The sequence below is a fragment of the Protopterus annectens genome, chromosome 2.part0 (genome assembly GCF_019279795.1).
Source record: "Protopterus annectens isolate FY-2018-M chromosome 2.part0, PAN1.0, whole genome shotgun sequence".
Taxonomy (NCBI): domain Eukaryota; kingdom Metazoa; phylum Chordata; order Ceratodontiformes; family Protopteridae; genus Protopterus; species Protopterus annectens.
The window spans coordinates 1,382,682,306-1,382,701,142 of record NC_056728.1 but is presented as its reverse complement, the minus strand read 5'-3'; the positions used below and the strand labels follow the sequence as shown (position 1 = coordinate 1,382,701,142).

Below are 18,837 nucleotides of genomic sequence, written 5' to 3'. Positions count from 1 at the left end.
TTCATGCAGAGTGACTGGAGTTTGATACCTCTGTATTGCCCATAGTTGTGAATGTTCCCTTTGTTCTTGTACAGTGACACTAGAATGCTTACTCTCTAGTTATAGATTCATGGGTGTGTACTAGGTTGATGGCCCTGGGGTCTTTACAAGCCTACCCATAGAATTACCCTGGCATTGTGCCACCCGACCTTAGTTCCCAGTGCCTCTGTTGAGTAGAGCCACTGGAGTTATCCCCAGGATGAATTCTCTATTTCCCATCCACTCATCAAGATTTCTCTTGAAGAGGGTAAGCAAGGTGCTCTGCTTCACATGTATGTGAAGTCTATTCCATAGCATGGGCAGTCTCTGGGTTATGAACCTGTCCCCTCCAGTACATTCTTTTGATTGTGGTAATGAGGTTGAGGTCTCTGGAGTGTGGGGATTGGGATTTCTTTAGATTATAGGTTCATAGGTTGGTACTAGGCTATCGGTCCTAGGGCCTGTACAAGCCTAGCCATAACAATTCCCTGGCTATTTCTTCGCACAGTATTTACTTCCCTGGACCCCTGTCCGCAGGGAGACTGACGTGATCCCCAGGATGAATTTCCTATCTCCCATCCAATCATCAAGGCTCCTTTGGAAGAGGGCCAAAGAGGCGCTCTGCTTGACATGTATGGGCAGTCTATTCCAGAGTCTGGGGAGTCTCTGGCTCAGGAACCTATCCCTCCAGCATATTTTGTTCATTTTGATGACAAGGTTTAGATCCCTGGAGCTTGTGTCTCTGAGGGATTGGGATTTCTTTAAGTGTAGCATGTCCAACATCTCTGGGTTTGACATGGCCTTGTATGTTGAGCAGAGATCACCTCTGAGTAGACGATATGCGACAGAGTATAGCTGGAGTTTTTTTAGATGGTCAGCATAGGGCATCTGCTTTAGGCCTGTGATTCTTTTAGTGAGGTATTTTTGTGACCTTTCCAGTTGTTGCACATGTCTTGAGAGGTACATACCAAACAGGGTGTTATACTCTATAATGGGTCTAATGAGGGATGAGTTCAGTGGGACAATGACCTCCTTTTTTCTGGATGAAAAGCCCTTAGTGATGAGGTATGCCGCATAGAAGGATTTCCTGACAGTTGTGGCGATGTGGTTATCGAAGGTGAGACCACTGTCCACCTGTGTCCCTAAGTCTCTTATCACACTTTCGGTTTTTAGTGTACTGCCACCTGTGTGGTAATTCACGGGTACATGTTTTTTTCCCAAAGGGGATAACTCTACATTTCTTGGCATTGAGCTTGAGCCCATGGCTCTGGCACCAAGCATCTGTTTCTGTAAGGCCCTTTTGTAGAATATCCACATCATTTGCGTATTCAATAATGGCTCCCAGTTTGCAGTCATCTGCAAACTTTGTTAGCCAGATTCCCTTAGTATTGGCTTGTACTTCAGAGAAGTAGATGCCAAACAAGAGCGGTCCCAAGATGGAACCCTGAGGTACTCCATTTGTCACTTGTCTAGAGCTGGATTTGGAGTCGGCTACTTTTACAGTGTGGGTTCTGTCTGTAAGCCAGTTGGCAACCCATCGAGTGACGTAGGGATTAATGCCCAGCTTAGTAAGTTTATCTATGATTCCAGAGTGGGGGATGGTGTCAGAGGCCTTGGTGAGGTCCAGATAGGCTGTGTGGACCACCTTACCCTTGTCCAGGGCTCTGGAGACTGATTTGAAGAAGTCATTCAGGTGACAAGATCGGCCCTTCACAAATCCAAACTGCGTGGGGTCCAATCTTTGAAGGTTGCCAATGTCTTTCTTTATAGGTTCCATGATAATACATTGCATGGCCTTGCAGATCAGGCTCGCCAGACTGATGGGGCAGTAGTTCCCGGGATCCAAGGGGTATCCCCCCTTGTGGAGTGGGATAACTGTAGCTGTGCTCCACTCAGTGGGCACGAAGCCTGAGGTGAGGCTATGAATAAACATCTCACTTAGGTGAGGTGCCAGTTCATTTTGTAGTTCATGTAGTACACAGCCTGGGATGTCGTCTGGTCCCATGGATGCTGTATTCTTAGCTTTGGATAGTGCATTTTTTACCTTTGTGGCTGTTATTACCAGAATTTGGCAATCTTTCGGTATTGAGATGGGCCCTTTAGGGGGTGAGAGGGGGTGAAGTTTGCACTGAATCGATCTGCCAGGATATTGGCAATATCCTTGGGGTCAGTATATTTAATGCCATTCTGTTGTAGCTCAGAGCAGATTTGAGCATTGCCATTTAGATTCTTGACATAGCTATTTGTGTTTGTCTTTGGAATCTTTGACAATATTTATTTTGGTAACAAGCTTTGGAGGATTTTATGAGGGGATCTCAGCTTCTTATTGAGGCTGGTAAGGGAGTTTTTTGCATCCCAGGATTTTTCTCTTTTCTGCAACAGTGTATTCCTTTTGTTGTAAAGTTTGTTTATGGCAAGGAACCACCAGATTGGCTTCCCTTTTTTGGAGGAGAGCATCTTGGTTCTGTTGGGGATTGCACGATTCATGCACGAGTCGATATGCTCGTACAGTGCCTTAGTGTAGGATTCAGCAGTCGAACTTTCAGTTCCCATCTGCATAGGTGTCTTGAAGTTTGTCACTTCTGACTTGAGTAACATGAAGTTGGCTTTGGAGAAGTTTTTTACAGATGTTTCCTTACTGGGGGATAGGGGTGGAATGTGGATGCCAAGGGTGATTAGCTTATGGTCAGACCTGACCAACGAGGGGGTGACCGTAGGTGTGGAGCATCGATTTCCCATGTTGGTAATGTAAGGTAATGGTAGATGTAGCATTTCTAACAGAGCTGGGTCAGACATGGCTGCAAAAGTCAAGCAGAGATTGCCTCTAAGTAGGCGATATGAGACAGAGAATCATTGGAGTTTTTTGAGTCTGTCCATATAAGACAAGTGTTTTAAGGCCTAGGATCCTCTTTGTGAGCTATTTTTTTTGCCTCTCCAGTGGTTGCAGGTGTCTAGTGAGGTACATGCCAAATGGGGCATTGTACTCGATGGTTGGCTTAATGAGGGAAGAGTTGAGGGAGACAATGACCTCTTTCTTCCTGGATGCAAAACCCTTAGTAATGAGATGTGCCACACAGAAGGACTTTCTGACCACAGTGGCAATGTGGTGATCAAAAGAGAGGTTGCTGTCAGCCTGTGTTCCCTGATCTCTTATAATGCCTTCTGTGTTCAGTGGACTACCGTCAATGTGGTAATTCATGGGAACCGGGTTTTTCCCAAAGGGGATGACAACACTTTTTTTGCATTGAGCTTAAGGCCATGGTTCTGACACCAGTCGTTGGTCTCAGTAAGGCCATTCTGTAGGATGTCAACATCACTTGGGGAGTTAATAATAGCTCCCAACGTGCAATCATCTACGAACTTTGTCAGCCAGAGTCCCTTTGTGTTGGCCTGGACTTCATAGAAGTAGATACCAAACAGGAGAGGACTCAGGACCGAACCTTGTGGGACTCCACTTGTGACTAGTCGGCAGTCTGACTTGGAGTCAGTTACTTTCACACTGTGGGTTCTGTCTGCGAGCAAGTTTGCAACCCACCTAGTGATATAGGGGTTGATGCCTAGTTTAGTAAGTTTTTCTATGATTCCTGAGTGGGGAATGGTATCAAAGGTCTTGGCCAGATCAAGGTAGGCTATATGAGCCACCTTGCCTTCATCCACAGCTCTGGTGACTGACTGACAAGTTGAGCAGGCATGATCTACCCTTCACAAAACCAAACTGTGTGGGATCCAGAGTTTGGAGATTCCTTATATCCTTGCTTATTAGGTCCATGATAATGTGTTCCATGGCTTTGCGTATCAGACTTGTCACGCTAATGGGGTGATAGTTCCCAGGGTCTATAGTCACTCCTCCTTTATAGAAAGGAATGACTGTAGCAGTGCACGATTCGGTAGGGACAAAGCCTGAGGTGAGGCTGTGATTGAACAGGGCACACAGGTGAGGTGCCAGTTCACTCTGTAGTTCATGTAGAACACAGCCAGGGATATTGTCAGGTTCCATAGAACCTGTATTCTTGGCTTTGGACAGTGCTGTTTTAACCTCTGCAGCAGTAATACTGGGTGCCTGGCAATCTACTGGTATTGTGATTGGTCCTTTGGGGGGGGGGGGGGGTAAAGTTAGCACTGAATCTGTCGGCCAGTGTATTGGGAATATATGTTGATCAATGTAGGAGGTACTATTGTGCAGTAGCTCAGAGAAAATCTGGGTATTGCCGTGGAGATTCTTTACATAACTATAGAAGGCCTTGTGGTTGTCTTTACTATCTGCTGCAATTCTGTTTTCATAGCTAGATTTAGAGGATTTGATGAGGGATCTCAACTTTTTTTGAGGCTGATAAGGGAGTTTTTCCAGTCTTTGGACTTCACCTTATTCTGCATCACTTTCCTCCTTCTGTTGTAGAGTTTGTTTATGGCAGGGGACCACCAGATTGGCTTCCTGTTTTTGGAGGAGAGTGTCTTGGTTCTATTGGGAATGGCGAGATCCATGCATTTGTGTACCTGTTCGTACTTTGCATTGCTGTATGATTCAGCAGTCATGCAACTATTCTCAATTTGCATGGGTGCCATGAAGTTAGCCACCTCTGCTTTTAAGAGCCCAAAGTTAGCTTTGGAGAAATTTTTCATGGTGGTTACCTTTGCGAGGAGGTGTGGTGGGTGGGAGGGATGTGGAGTTCCAAGGTGATTAGTTTGTGGTCGGATCTAACCAGGGTGGATCTGACTATTGCTGTAGAGCAACGGTCACCCATGTTATAAATGACCAGGTCAAGAATGCTGCTACCTCTAGTGGGGGTAAGAACAAGCTGGTCCAGGGCATTGGAATTAATGAACTCCAGGAAATGTTGGGCAAGTGTATTGGTACATAAGTAGTTTTCCCAGTTAATGGAGGGGTAGTTGAAGTCGCCTAGTATGAGAGTGTTAGGTTGGACTCCAATATTCTCCAGGGTGCTTAAGAATGTGGAATGTGAGTCTTGGGACATGGTTGGGGATCTATAGCAGGCTATGACCTGGATCATTGTCTTACCCAATGTTAGCTGCACCTGAAGTATCTCTGATGCGTTATGTTGGGCTAACAGTCTGGAGGTGTGCACATCCTTTATGAATATGGAAACACCACCGCCTTTGGAGCTTCAGTCCAAGTTCTGGGGCTGAAAAGTGTGAAAAGAGTTATAGCCTGATATTGTAGGGGTGCTTTCTGCTGCCTTGAACCAGGTCTCTGTTACAGCACAAATGTTGATGTTCTCCATTTTAAGGAGTGCTTTGAGTGAGTGCATTTTGAGATTTAGATGTCTAGCGTTGAGCAGCTTGACTCTCAGATTGCATTTGTTTGTACCTGTTACGGTGGTAATTTGGTCTTTGGAACACTGCCTAAAAAAGGCACTATAGGGGTGCAAGAGCCTTGGCCAGTATCCGGAAGCCCGGGGTGACAGATGCAGGCCTTCTCTGGCAAAGCATCGAGGTCTGTCAGTCATGTCATCCCAGGCAGACAGATACTTGATCCCCTTAGAATGACTCCAGAAACTTAGCCAATTGTTGAAATCAGTCATTTTCTGCTTGTAGTGTGGTATCATTCTGCATGATGGTAAGATGCTACTCATGGCTAAGATCATACCCGCCTGGGCTACATAATCTGAGAGCTCCTCCATGTCTCTCTTCATGTAGTCTAGGGAGGTACATCTCAGGTCATTTACACCCACATGTACAATGACTGAGTCATATTTGTACCTGTTGTTGAGGGACCTGAGTGCATGCATTATGTGGCGGATTTTGGAACCTGACAGGCAGCTGACTGTTACTTTCTCCTTATTCAGTCTAGTAAGTGGGACATCAGTGTGCCTCACTATCGAGTCACCTATGACTAGTGTGTTGGGCATGCTATTTTGCCTTAGGGGCTTTGGTTGAGTGGCACACTGTTTAGGAGAGTTATGGTTGAGTGGCACACTGTTTAGGAGAGTTATGTGTCTCGTGATTAGTGTTGTGTTGTGGTGGTTGAGTGCGTTTCTGCCTTGGAGGTCTCTGCTATTTGGGTAGATTTTTATTCAGAGCCTCTGCAAAAGTGGGTGTGTGGTTTGTGTTTTTATGTGAAGGCAGTGCTGGTGTGCGTTCTGGAGGTCTCTGTGCTCCATGTGGTGTGGTGCAAGTGTTGACCTTCTCCTCTTGACCAGCTACTGAGGTCTTGGCTGGAGAGTGTGTGGCTTCCAGTTTGTATATATAAGTGCATCTCTCGCAAGTCTGAGTGTTGGGAGGTAAGAGGAGAGGGTTGTTGGTGTACATGAGGCAGTTGCTACATTGCCTCAGGATGCCCAGGTTCACCAGGTTAATAGGAGAAAGCACAGGGAACTGACCTTTAGACATGCCTGGAGGGGTGGGCATTAGTAATAAGTACTGGATGTGTTTCCTTGTAGAACATTTAGTGGTAGCACTTTTGTGTGCTACAATAATTGCGACAAGAAGTCTTGTAAAGTGCTAGACTAATAAGCTAGTAAAAGTGCAGGAGAGGAGAGAACTAGTAAATCTAAAGGAAAAATTGAAGAGCAGACTTTGGCACCGCTCAGATGCTTACAAACAGTCCTGAATACAGCAAGTCTGTATCTCGAATAGACTAGTTAGAGGAAAGGTGGGAAACAAGTGCAAATGTGGGCTTTTAAACCAGAAAGTTGAAAGAGATGGAAAAACTGCCCAAACGGCCATTAAACTACAATTTCTGGGTCAGAAACCACTCCTCTTGTGGTAGATAGGCTACCTAGTACTTACCACTCCCACTGATAAGCTAGAAGGCTTCCCTCCAATACAGAAGGGCTTGGGGGCACAGAAGCTTGCATACAGTCTTGGATACAGCAAATCTGTATCTGGACTAGACTAGTTACATATAGGCGGGAAAAGCTCAAACGGATCTGGGCTGCAGCTTTCTCTCCTTACTAATATGAGTACCCACAGGAGCCATTTGTCTACTGTGACTTCATCTGATCCAACTGCTTTCCCTGACTTCATTTTCCTTGGTGCTATTCGTACTACTTCTAGAGTAGGTTCTTCAGGCACATGCATTGTGGTATGGAGGCATGCCTGGATGCTCTTATGTGATTTTGAGGAACCCTTAAGATGTTCTTCATTGATGCTACCCTTGATGGATCCACCGTTTTTGGCTCCAAGATCAAGGATAGGCATGAGAACAGTGGGAAAACTTTTCCTGCTGTTGACATGTTGTTTTCAGCCCCTTAAAGGACCTTTCCTAGGAAGCAAATGGGGTAAGAAAATGTGGTTCCATAAGTCTCAAGGTTTTTCCAAGACTCCTCTGGAGATAAATCTCCCTGAGGCACAGGGTGGTATTCTAATGGTAGGTGCTGCCCTCACATGGCAGAGGGGATCCAGAGAACCAAGGCTTTATAGGTCCATTCACTGAAATGCCTTATCAGTGCTCCTGAAAGGTTGCCCGACTGCTGCACTCTAAAGACAGTCATAATGAGCTTATCTCTACAAACAGAAGTCTGGATGTCCATTACCAAGATGTCTGGGTGCAATCAATCATCACCAGAAACTACCATATCCCCTTTCTTTACCCACCCCTGACAGTGAAGAAATTCCCCAATGTTCCATCCCACCAGAGAAAAGCAGTGGTATTGGAAATTGAAAAGCTGGTACCAAAGAATCATTGTGAAGGTCCCACCAGATAATCAAGGGTTCAAAACTTACTCATGATTCTTTATAGTGTCAAAGAAGAATGGGGACCTTAGGCCAGTCCTGGACCTAAGTTATCTAATTCTATTTATCAAACACTTGATGTTCTAAATGGTCACAGTGCAGTCCATTCTCTCATTACTAAGGAAGGACAACTAAGTGTGCTCAGTAGACCTGCAGGACGCGTATTGTCACATCAAAGTATACAGATGATTCAGTAGGTTTCTATGCTTCTGGCTGCAAGCCCGTCATTTTCCAATTAAGGGCCCTACCCTTTGGTCCCACCACAAGCCCCCAGGTGTTCACTAACTGCATGGCAGTGGTGGCAGCTCATTAAAGACTGCAGAGGTTCCAAGCGTTCCAATATCTCAATGATTGGCTCCTCATCATTCCCACCAACCATCTCCTAGTCCATGCCAGAGATTTTCTCTTTCAGCTTTGCTCCAGACTAGGCATAACAGTGAATTACAGCAAGTTGCAGCTGTCCTTGACACAAGTCCTTGAGTTCATAATCATGTACTTAAACACTATTTCCCAAATAGCAAAGTTACCACAAGCCAGATTGTCTACACTGCAGAATCAAGCTTTATCACTGCTTTCCTTTCAAGCTGCTCTGGTCAGACTTGTACTATAGCATCTAGGTTCAAAGGATTCTAGTGGTCTAGTGGTCAATCAAGCACTAACCTATGAACTTCAAACTTCTTCTTACCAAAATCTGCAGAGACCATGTTACTTAGTGGATTCACCCATTCAAGATTTCTCAGGACTGCCCCTTTGTTCCCCCTTTGCTCAGGGCCATGGTGAACATGGATGGCTCCAAGTTTGTAGGAGAGGGGGACATTCTGTGGAGAAGACAGTCCAGGACATGTGGTCCCCCTTAGTGGTCAGTTTTTTTATCAATGTCTTAGCGATGAGGTCAGTCCTCTTAGCATTGCAAGCCTTCCAGGATGTCCTCCCTCTAGAGATAAAATCCATTCAGGCGGACAATATGTCATCAAAAAATGGGAGGATAATACAGTCCTATCCTTTGTGTAGAGAAGCAGTCAGAGTGTGGCAGTGTTTGATTTCTTCTGATTAATTTCTAATAACAATGCACATACTGCGGTGGTCCAGTATCTTAGTGGACAAATTGAGAGGGTCTGTCCTACTATTTATGAAAGGTACCTCAACCCAGCTATGACGAAACAGATGTTCTTTGTGTTTCACTGTTGCACTCATCACATTTGGGTTATCCCTGCCAGGGTAGCCCTCGGCCAGACCAAATACCAGAGTCTTAGTATTTCTGCATCAGTTGCTGTCACTTGAGGACTGCCATCAGGTCATCAGTGGTATAAAGTAAGGCAGCCAGTGCCATTACATCAGTCTTTCTTGCCTTGGAACCCAAAGCAGAAGCAGTTTGCACGAGTGCCAGTCGGCCACTACCTGAGTTTTCATTTCCGAATTGAAGTTGAAGTCTTCTAAAGCTAAGTACCCCATTGGAGATCCTTTCTTCTTGCACTAACCGATGTCAGAAAAAGTTAATAACTGTCTTGCCTGTGGAAAGCAAATACCACACCAAGACTTCCACTCTTATTGCATCACTTGTCTAGGCCCAGACCACAACATCCCCCGTTGTCGCTTCTGTGCTTTATTTAACGCCAGAACTATCCATCGTTGGGCCCTTATTGTAGCCAAATATTTTCATTTACAGTCCTCGAATTCCGATATGGCTTTGGTAAGCCATGAGTCACCAAGGGATGCTCTGATCCACAACTGGGCCTTTGGTCTTCTTTACACATAGCTACCAACCCCTGCTAAGTCTGAAATTTATACAGAAAGCTTCTTGACAGAAGAGCACAGTCATCCTAATTGCCACATTCTGGCCTCGACAGGTTTGATTGTCCTTCCTTTGGCCTCATCTGATACACCCTCCTTGGGTACCAGATCCAGATCTCCTATCTCACCTGTCCAGGATGCCTCACCCAGACTTTCTGGCCCTCAACCTGATTGCTTGGTTTCTCTACTTCTAATGATGGCTAAGCAGTCCAAACTTTCTTCTGAAGTAGTATGTATTCCCCCATCCTCTCAGAAAGATTCAGCTAGTAAGATCTACAAAAGTTAATGGAAAAGGTTTTCTATTTGGGCTTCTGGGAGGCATTTGGACCCTTTTTCCATCCATATTTCTGCATTGTTAGAATTTCTCGGTTTAATTTTTCACAATGGAGCCAGTTACTCCAGGATCAAAGTGCAATTATCTGCATTTTCCAATTTTCACACGAGGAGACTCACTTCTCTCTGACCTTTCTAAAATTGTGTAAAGCCTTTCTCAAGGGTACTTACCTTCTCCAACCACCTGTTAAGGATCTCACCCCTCTTTAGGCTCTTACTGTTCTGTTGCACTAACTCAGCCTCTATTCAAAAAAGAAGCCAAAGCAGATCTAAAGTTCTTGTCATGGAAATCCATCTTTTTGGTGGCTATTACATTAGCGATACAAGTACCTGAACTCCAGGCTTTATTTATGTTGTCAACCCCCATGTATCATTTTCCATAAAGATAGGAGTTTCTTTTCACACCAATCCCTCCTTTCCACCTAAGGTGACGTCTGAGGCAGCACTTAATCAAACCACTTTATCATTTTTTCCCAAATTTCTTTAATAAAGCAGAATATACACTTCCATTTATTGGATGTACATAGATAGTTACGATTCTACTTTTACAGTGGAAACCTTTCAGGAAATCTGACCAATTATTTGTCTCCTTTTCCAAAGTAAAACTGGATAAAGCTGTATCAAAAGTTACCTTGGCAAGATGGTCAGCTAACCGCATCTCTGACTTTTCTCAGGCCAAAGTCTTAGATTTACCAAGAACTCCAAAAGCACGTTCAGCATGCTCAGTCTTCACTGCTACTTCTTTCTTTTTGTCTGGAACATCAGTTGATGGTGTTTGTGCTGCTACTACCTGGACAAATGTCTGTACATTTATTGCTCAATACAAATTGGATGTTTTTTCCAGAGTAGAGCAGCTTTCATTTCTACCGTACTCTGGAATATCTTTCCATGAGGACCACCCTGGGATTCAGGTAGCAGGGAACTCTGTCCCACCATAATGATGCATCTGTGTTGTATCTTTTTGTCCTTCCTCAGCCTCCCTCCCTCCTGTCTCCTTCTGTATCATAGAAGATCTTCTGGTAGACTTCTACTAGGTCCTTTAGGACACTTAGAATGCTGTTCTCCCTGTTGCAGCTCCAGAGGAGACTACCTGATTTCTTTCCTTCTCTATATTACATATATAAACACACACACACACACACACACACACACATATATATATATATATATATATATATATATATATATATATATATATTTTTTTTTTTTCTAGGCAAACTCCATCTGAGGTATGGTTGGGGGTTGGCTTAGGATTATGGATAAGGGGAGGGGACTCAGCTACAGATCCTAAGTCTAACAAAATGGATGAAATTTGATCCAAAACCCATCAGTTGAGGAACAATGGAAAGGGGCAACACAGTTGTTATGGTGAGTACATAACCTTTGTTTAATTTTTGGCAGGTTGATTGGTTTTATGTCTGGCATTCTGTCAACAGAGTTGTCAGGTAACCTAGGCTGGACAACTGGACATGAACCGGACAGTAGCTTATTAACTCAGAGCATCTGAGCTTTATAGTAAGGGCACATAGGCCCATCCCACTGTTGTCAAGGGTCCCTGGAGTAGGCTGGGTTCGCACCCCACTTATCGGTATTACATTAATTTTAGAAGTATTCTTAATAAAACCCAGGACCTTCATGCCCTATGAGCTCTATACAAGCAAGAAGTCATTGTGCTAACATAGACTTGGGTCAAACCTGAACACCACGATAATGAAATTACTGCCCCTGGGTGCAATATTATACGTAGAGACAGATCAGGTAAAAAAGGAGGCGGTGTTGCAATACTCTTCTAAAACCACCTCACCATTGAACAATTTGAGTGGAATTCCCTAAAAGTAAAATACATAGAACTAATTCTAGCCAAATTAAAAGTTAACTCCAACAAACAAACAGTTATTGCAGGTGGATATATCCCACCAAGTAATAATACTATCATACTGGAAAGCCTACTAAACTGGATGTCATCCTCCCTTTCACAAGAAACCGTACTATAAGGAGACTTTAACATTGAGTGGTCTGACTGTTTCAGCCAAAATCCCACCAGCCATATTAACCTCCATGGGTTTAACTAAATTATAACTGCCCCCACAAGAATTGACAAAACCTCCAAACGCTAGTCCGTTTTAGATTGGATTCTCCTATCAGACCCCATATTCTCTCAAAAATCAGGCTATCTTCCTGACAGTCTGAGTGACCATCAAGCAACCTTCTTAATTAGGAATCATTCCCACCACAATAAACAACCCATCCTAAGAGTAGTATGTAACAAAAAGACCTTCAGAGCTAATGACCTAATCAACTCACTAAAATGCTGCAACTGGACTCCCTTAAAACAACTACCTCTAGATGATGCCGTGCAGTACTTCAACTCAACCTTCCTGGAAATCCTAAACTGCCATGCACCCCCAGAACCATTAGAATCAAAACTAACTATGCCCCATGGCTAACAAAAGATATTAAAACCATAATGAAAGAAAGGGAGAAAGTCTAGTTAGAATTCCACAAACAAAACCCCCCCACCTCGAGACAGACTTATCTTGAACTCTGTAACAAAGTTAAAAAACTAATAAAACGTGACAAAACTAATTACCATATAACCATGCTAGAAAAATATGCTCAGACCCCTCAAAAATTCTTGGCCACTATAAACACTTTACTGCACATGGGTAAATCCACCACTCTTATCCCTGTATTACCAAACAACCATGACAATATCCCCACCCAATTTAAGAAATTCTTTACCGAAGCAGTCCAAGCTCTAGCCAACATTCAATATACTGCTAGCAGCCCCTTACCTACAGAGACCCCTCCCCACTTCAGTACAACAAACACCTCCTCCAGTTTTTCCCTGGACCTAGTCCCCACTAATACAATTGCTAAACTCCTCAAAAAACTGAAACCAACCACTCTGGCAGCTGACAATCTACCTGCAGACTTCCTTCAAATAACATCTGAAGCTATAGCCTGTCCAGTGTCCATTGTCATAAACAGGTCAATATTAGAATGTAAAGTACTTCACTCCTGGAAATTATCACGTATTATACCACTACACAAAGGGGGTAAGTCCCTTGAGCTTACCAACTACCGCCCTATTGCAATCCTATCACCTCTATCAAAAATATTAGAGAAAGTAGTTCATTCCCAACTAATGCAGTACCTCCTTAAGAATGACCTGCTATCCACATCCCAGGATGGCTTCAGACCCTCCCATAGCACTACTACAGCACTACTCTCCTTTACCAACATGGTCAATCACCATAGAAACAATGGACTATTTGTATCCTCAGTATTCCTAGACTTATCAAAAGCCTTTGATATGGTGAACCATAGTATGCTTCTAGAAACTCTATCTTCCCTTAACATAAGCTCCTCCACCATATCTTGGTTTAATAACTATTTATCAAACCGTCAGCAGGCTGTTCTATGGCAAGACCAATTGTTCCCCCTATTACCTGTAGGCATAGGTGTCCCACAAGGGTCCATACTAGGGCCTTTGCTATTCTTACTGTTTACTAACCAGATATCTTCATCCTCACTCTCTGCCTCAGTAGTGCAATATGCAGATGATACCACTATTATAGGTGGCTCCTCCACCCTATAGAGCTAAAAACCATAACCCAAAAAAACTTCTCCTTAGCAGAAGCATGGTTCACTAACATAAAACTTATTCTTAATCAAAAAAAAACAAAAAACAAACTCATTCTCTTTAGCCCTGTTATATCTCCTCCACTAAATAATGATTTTACCATAACATGTAAAGATAACATACAAATCACCCCAACAACACACACAAAACTATTAGGTGTTGAAATTGATAATAATCTAAAATTTGACATACACATAGCCCAAACAATTAAGAAAGTTAATTAAAAAGGTTGGTCCTCCTATACAGGAACAGACAGTTCATCACTAAACCTACCAAAGCCACCTTAGCAAGGACTCACCTCTTATCCATTCTCCTTTATGCCTCCCCTATCTTAACTAACCTTCGCCACACCGAACTAAGCAAAATGGATTCAGACAACAAGATTGCCAAGTTTGCTACCAATGCTTCTCATAGATCCCATCACTGTCTAGCTACTGATGCTTCTCATAGATTCCATCACTGTCTAGCCCTCAAGCAACTTAATTGGCTTGAGTTACCTCAACTTCTCCTACTCAACCAACTCTTAATAGCTCACAAGCTCTACTACCTTCCTGACAAAACTCCAGCACTTCAGAATCTAATTCACCCCTATACCACCACTAGAACCTTAAGATCTAGTTATCTGAACCACATAAATGTCAAACATAAAAATTATGCTGGTAAATCTCTGTTTGCCTGTTCCATTGCCAGAACCTGGAATTCACTCCCAATCCATTTAACTTCCACCACCTCTACTTCACAATTTAAAAAGCTTCTCAAAACCCACTACATAAATAACTGGCATTGCTCATGTTACTCCCCAGGCTAGGCCATACCACTGCACTGTTGCTAGGATTCTGCTAAGGATCAAATGGTTGCTCCACAAGTCCCATTTGTAAAAATATTTATTTTTATTTATTATTTATTTACATTTGTTGACCGGGAGTGTCCGACTGGACATAGGTCCATTTTCAGCGGAGGCCCGGGGAGAAAAGCTCCACAGTTAAAATATACAGACAGTAGTTACATTGGCTTTACATAGCAATTAACAATTTGATCAACATAGCAATTAGAAATTACAAACATAGTTACAGATTAAGAACATAGTACATCAGTAGACAACTACAATCTTTATCATCTGCGAAGTACATAACAGACATTAACAATTGTTACAATAAGAAGTTCCTGTTGTATAATAAGTAGTTAGGCTTATGAGCATATGAGCTTGCTATAATCAGGGTAATTAGTGGGGTGGAAAGAAAAGTAGTGGGTGGATAGGGTGAGTGATATTAGAGGGGGAGTTGCAAGGTCATAGCCAGCATGTTTTTAGGTGTGCTTTTAGTAAAGTTTTGAAGTGGGTGTATAATGGTACAGAGGTAATTGTGGGTGGGAGGGAGTTCCATAATTTGGCTATGGCACAAGAGAATAGTGCTTCTCCAGCAAAGTTATTGGCTTTAGTGACCTGTAAGTGATTTTTGTTGCTGGATCTTAGTGGTCTGGTGGTGCGATAGGGTTGGAGTAGATTCTGGATGGATGGGACATTTAGTGGATGGTTTACTAGTTTGTGGGCGAGTGCGAGTTAATACCTTTGAAGGAGGTGAAGGAGTTCACCAGAAATGTTGACATTGTTAATCTCTGCTATATATACTGAAATATATTCTTAACATGTATGACTCTGTTTTCTTCTTTGGTACTGTTTCTGTCTCCTTGAAACTATAGTAGTGTTGGGAGCATTTCTCCCAAGGCCTAGCTATGTTCAAATGTAATGTATTTTTAATGTATTTTTGACTTGTATTCATCATCATCTTCTTCTTTCGGCTGTTCCCGTTAGGGGTCGCCACAGCAGATCACCTGTTTCCATTACTTCCTGTCCTCTGCATCTTGCTTTGTCACACCAACCACCTGCATGTCCTCTCTCACCACATCCATAAACCTTATCTTAGGCCTTCCTCTTTTACTGTTACCTGGTAGCTTCATCCTTAGCATCTTTTTCCCAATATACTCAGCATCCCTCCTCAGCACATGTCCAAACCAATGTAATCATACCTCTCTGACTTTGTCTCCAAACCTTCCAACCTGGGCTGACCCTCTAATATACTTATTCCTAATCCTGTCCACCCTCGTCACACCCAGTGCAAATCTTAACATCTTTAATTCTGTCACATCCAGCTCAAACTCCTGCCTTTTTGTCAATGCCACTGTCTCCAACCCATATAACATAGCTGGTCTCACTACCCTCTTGTAGACCTTTCCTTTCACTCTTATTGGTACTCGTCTGTCACAAATCACTCCTGACACTCTTCTCCACCCACTCCATCCTGCCTGTACTCTCTTCTTCACCTCTCTTCCACACTCACCATTACTCTGAACTATTGACCCCAAGTATTTAAACTCATCCACCTTCGCCACCTCTACTCCTTGCATCCTCACCATTCCTCTATCCTCCCTCTCATTCACACACATATATTCTGTCTTAGTCCTGCTGACCTTCATTCCTCTTCTCTCTAGAGCATATCTCCATCTCTTCAGGGTCTCCTCCACCTGTTCCCTACTCTCACTACAGATCGCAATGTCATCTGGAAAACATCATAGTCCACGGGGACTCCTGTCTGATCTCATCTGTCAACCTGTCCATCACCATTGCAAATAAGAAAGGGCTCAGAGCTGATCCTTGATGTAACCCCACATCCACCTTAAATGCATCCGTCACTCCCACCGCAGACCTGACCGCTGTCACACTACCCTTGTTCATATCCTGTACCACTCTTACATACTTTTCTGACACTCCTGACTTCCTCATACAATACCACAACTCCTCTCTAGGCACCCTGTCATATGCTTTCTCTAAGTCTACAAAAACACAATGCAACTCCTTCTGACATTCTCTGTACTTCTCCATCAACACTTTCAGAGCAAAGATCGCATCTGTAGTGCTCTTTCCCGGTATGAAACCATACTGTTGATCACTAATCATCACGTCCCTTCTTAACCTTGCTTCCACTACTCTTTCCCATAACTTCATGTTTTCTTATATGAGACTGTTTTATCTATTTTAACTGTATTAATGTTTGGAGCTTTTCTCCCCAGGCCTCTGCTGAAAATGGACCTGTGTCCAGTCGAACTTTCCCGGTAAACAAATGTAAAATAAATAAATCTGTAAATACCCATACCCATTTTTTGCAACTTTAGTCAGCATGACCAAATCAGAGCAGTTAGCCTGAAGCAGTGCACAGTGCTGACTTTGAACCATGTTGTTATCTAGAGAATAATGTGCACCACAGTTATTGACTAAAATGGTTGGCACCCCCTAGATTCTGTGCTGCTACCCATACCTCCTGTCAGTTTTGTGTGCATTCTGTTATACCTCTACACCTAACATGTTTTTAGGAGTTAGGAGGAGCCCCCATACACACAGCTCCACAGAGTTATTGGCCAGAGGTCAGTGTACTTTTGACTTGGGAATCAAAGGCTTTTAGCCATTAAGTATGAATGTATGTGTTTATATATATATATATATATATATATATATATATATATATATATATATATATATATATATATATCTTAAACAGTACCAGAATTTAATTATGCTTTTCATTTTTTTTTCAATAAAATGTCACAGTTATGACAGACACATGGTCAGAATATTTGACACCTGATTAAATTTTAAACTAGAAGTTCAAAACAAAATACAATTAAATGTAATAATGTTTAACTTTGCAGATTAAAAATTAAAGGATTATCAGTGTATTCTGTAAATTTCATTAAAGAGTATGGAAAAATTTCTTCTTGGTTTAGTACAGTGGATTTCTGATTGCCAGTGAGTGACATATCTGAAATATGATAGCAGAGGTCTGTTTTTTGAGCATTGAAAAACTTTGATCTCTAATCTAACGAAATACTGTGGGATCTTTCAGTAGTTGTAATTTGTGTTGATTATGCATTTGTAGTTGCCTGGCTTGTAGCACATGAGGGTAAGGCCGTTTTCCTTGATTTTACTCTTTGAGGTTACCCGTTAATGCCATGAAATACCAGTTTTCAGTAATGTAACTGCTGCCACTGATGACTTCAATTAAAATCTGTGTTTCTTCGAAGGAAAAAAAACATCATGGCCATGATTTTTTTATATGCTTTTTGCATACAAATTTAGTTATTTCTACATTGCTAATTTTAACAGAGAAAGGTCAAAACTGTTTGAAAGAACTGCACAGCCTAAAAGTTTTACTTATTTTGCATTTTTAACCAAGTTGTTGCAGAACCTCTTTTTCTATGACTTGCTCCTTAGCATGTAATCTGTTTTGTTGCCTATTTTGTAATCTGTGTGACATTTACATGTTATTGTTCATTTCTTAAACAGTAAAAATGTTTTCTCCTCCAAACTGATGAAGTACATGGAATCAAAGTCTTGTACTTTTTCCCACTTGCTGCATGTTAGTCTGATCCAGTTTGTTCTAGGTAGGAGTTATTGTATCTTAAAGGTGTAGGTTTCTCCATTTTGGAAGCTGAGAAGATGTTAGGCTGTACTACAGCCTTTTTTCTCTTTATCAAATGCAATACATTATATCACATCATTTTTATGCTATGTGATTCTTTAAGATGGTTTTGGCCTTTATGTGTTAAATTAGCAATGCTGCATCCCTCAAGCTTTCAGCACTTGACAGAGAAACATCATTTCCCAGTAAAGTAATGCCATGAAAGTACATTTTTACATCTGTTCTGCAATAACATATTAGATAGTGGCATCCTATTTATTCTAGGTATATTATATGCCACCCAGACTGACAACAGTGTAATAAATCAGAGTTTTACAACAGATGCTAAATATCTGTGGAGAACTATAGTTAATCGTCATGCCTTTTACACTTTTCCACACTTGTATTTATACTAATAATTTATCTTTTTTTGTCATAGCTTTGTCAAAGAGCAACAAGCCAATTCATACCATCATCCTGAACCCCCATGTGCACTTAATAGGTGAGGACGCTGCCTGCATAGCATACATACGGCTGACTCAATACATGGATGGAAATGGAATGCCTAGAACTATGCAGTCTGAGGAAACTCGTGTCTGGCACCGTAGAGATGGAAAATGGCAAAATGTTCACTTTCACCGGTCAGGCTCTCCAACTGTTCCTATTAAGTAAGATGATGTTTGATACAAGACACAGGATTATATCTGTTTCTGTTATTTTCAGTGCAGTTAAAACCAGTTAAAAGAGAGAGCAGAATTACTTGTCATGTGTTATGCATTAGATAATTTATTTTGAAGTTCAAGCCAGGATTTCTGCTCTTTGTGGATGATTTGAGATCTTCACGTCTTTGGTAACATGTCACCATTTTGTAAATGGCAAAGAAAAAGCAAATCCCTGTTACAATTA

At 42.2% G+C, this 18,837-nt stretch overlaps 1 protein-coding gene across 21 annotated transcripts in view; it reads left to right on the top strand.

Moving 5' to 3' along the window:
- The window catches only part of CAMK2D (calcium/calmodulin dependent protein kinase II delta), a 1,797,486-nt gene that overhangs the window by 1,758,271 nt on the left and 20,378 nt on the right, over positions 1-18,837 (top strand). For 16 of the 21 annotated variants that reach the window (XM_044061588.1, XM_044061589.1, XM_044061587.1 and 13 more), the window contains one exon: positions 18,371-18,599. In XM_044061588.1, the coding sequence (XP_043917523.1) occupies positions 18,371-18,599 (229 nt within the window). Of the gene's footprint in view, positions 1-18,370; positions 18,604-18,837 lie in introns of those variants that run through there. The other 5 variants (XM_044061595.1, XM_044061608.1, XM_044061604.1 and 2 more) reach the window with 1 other exon arrangement.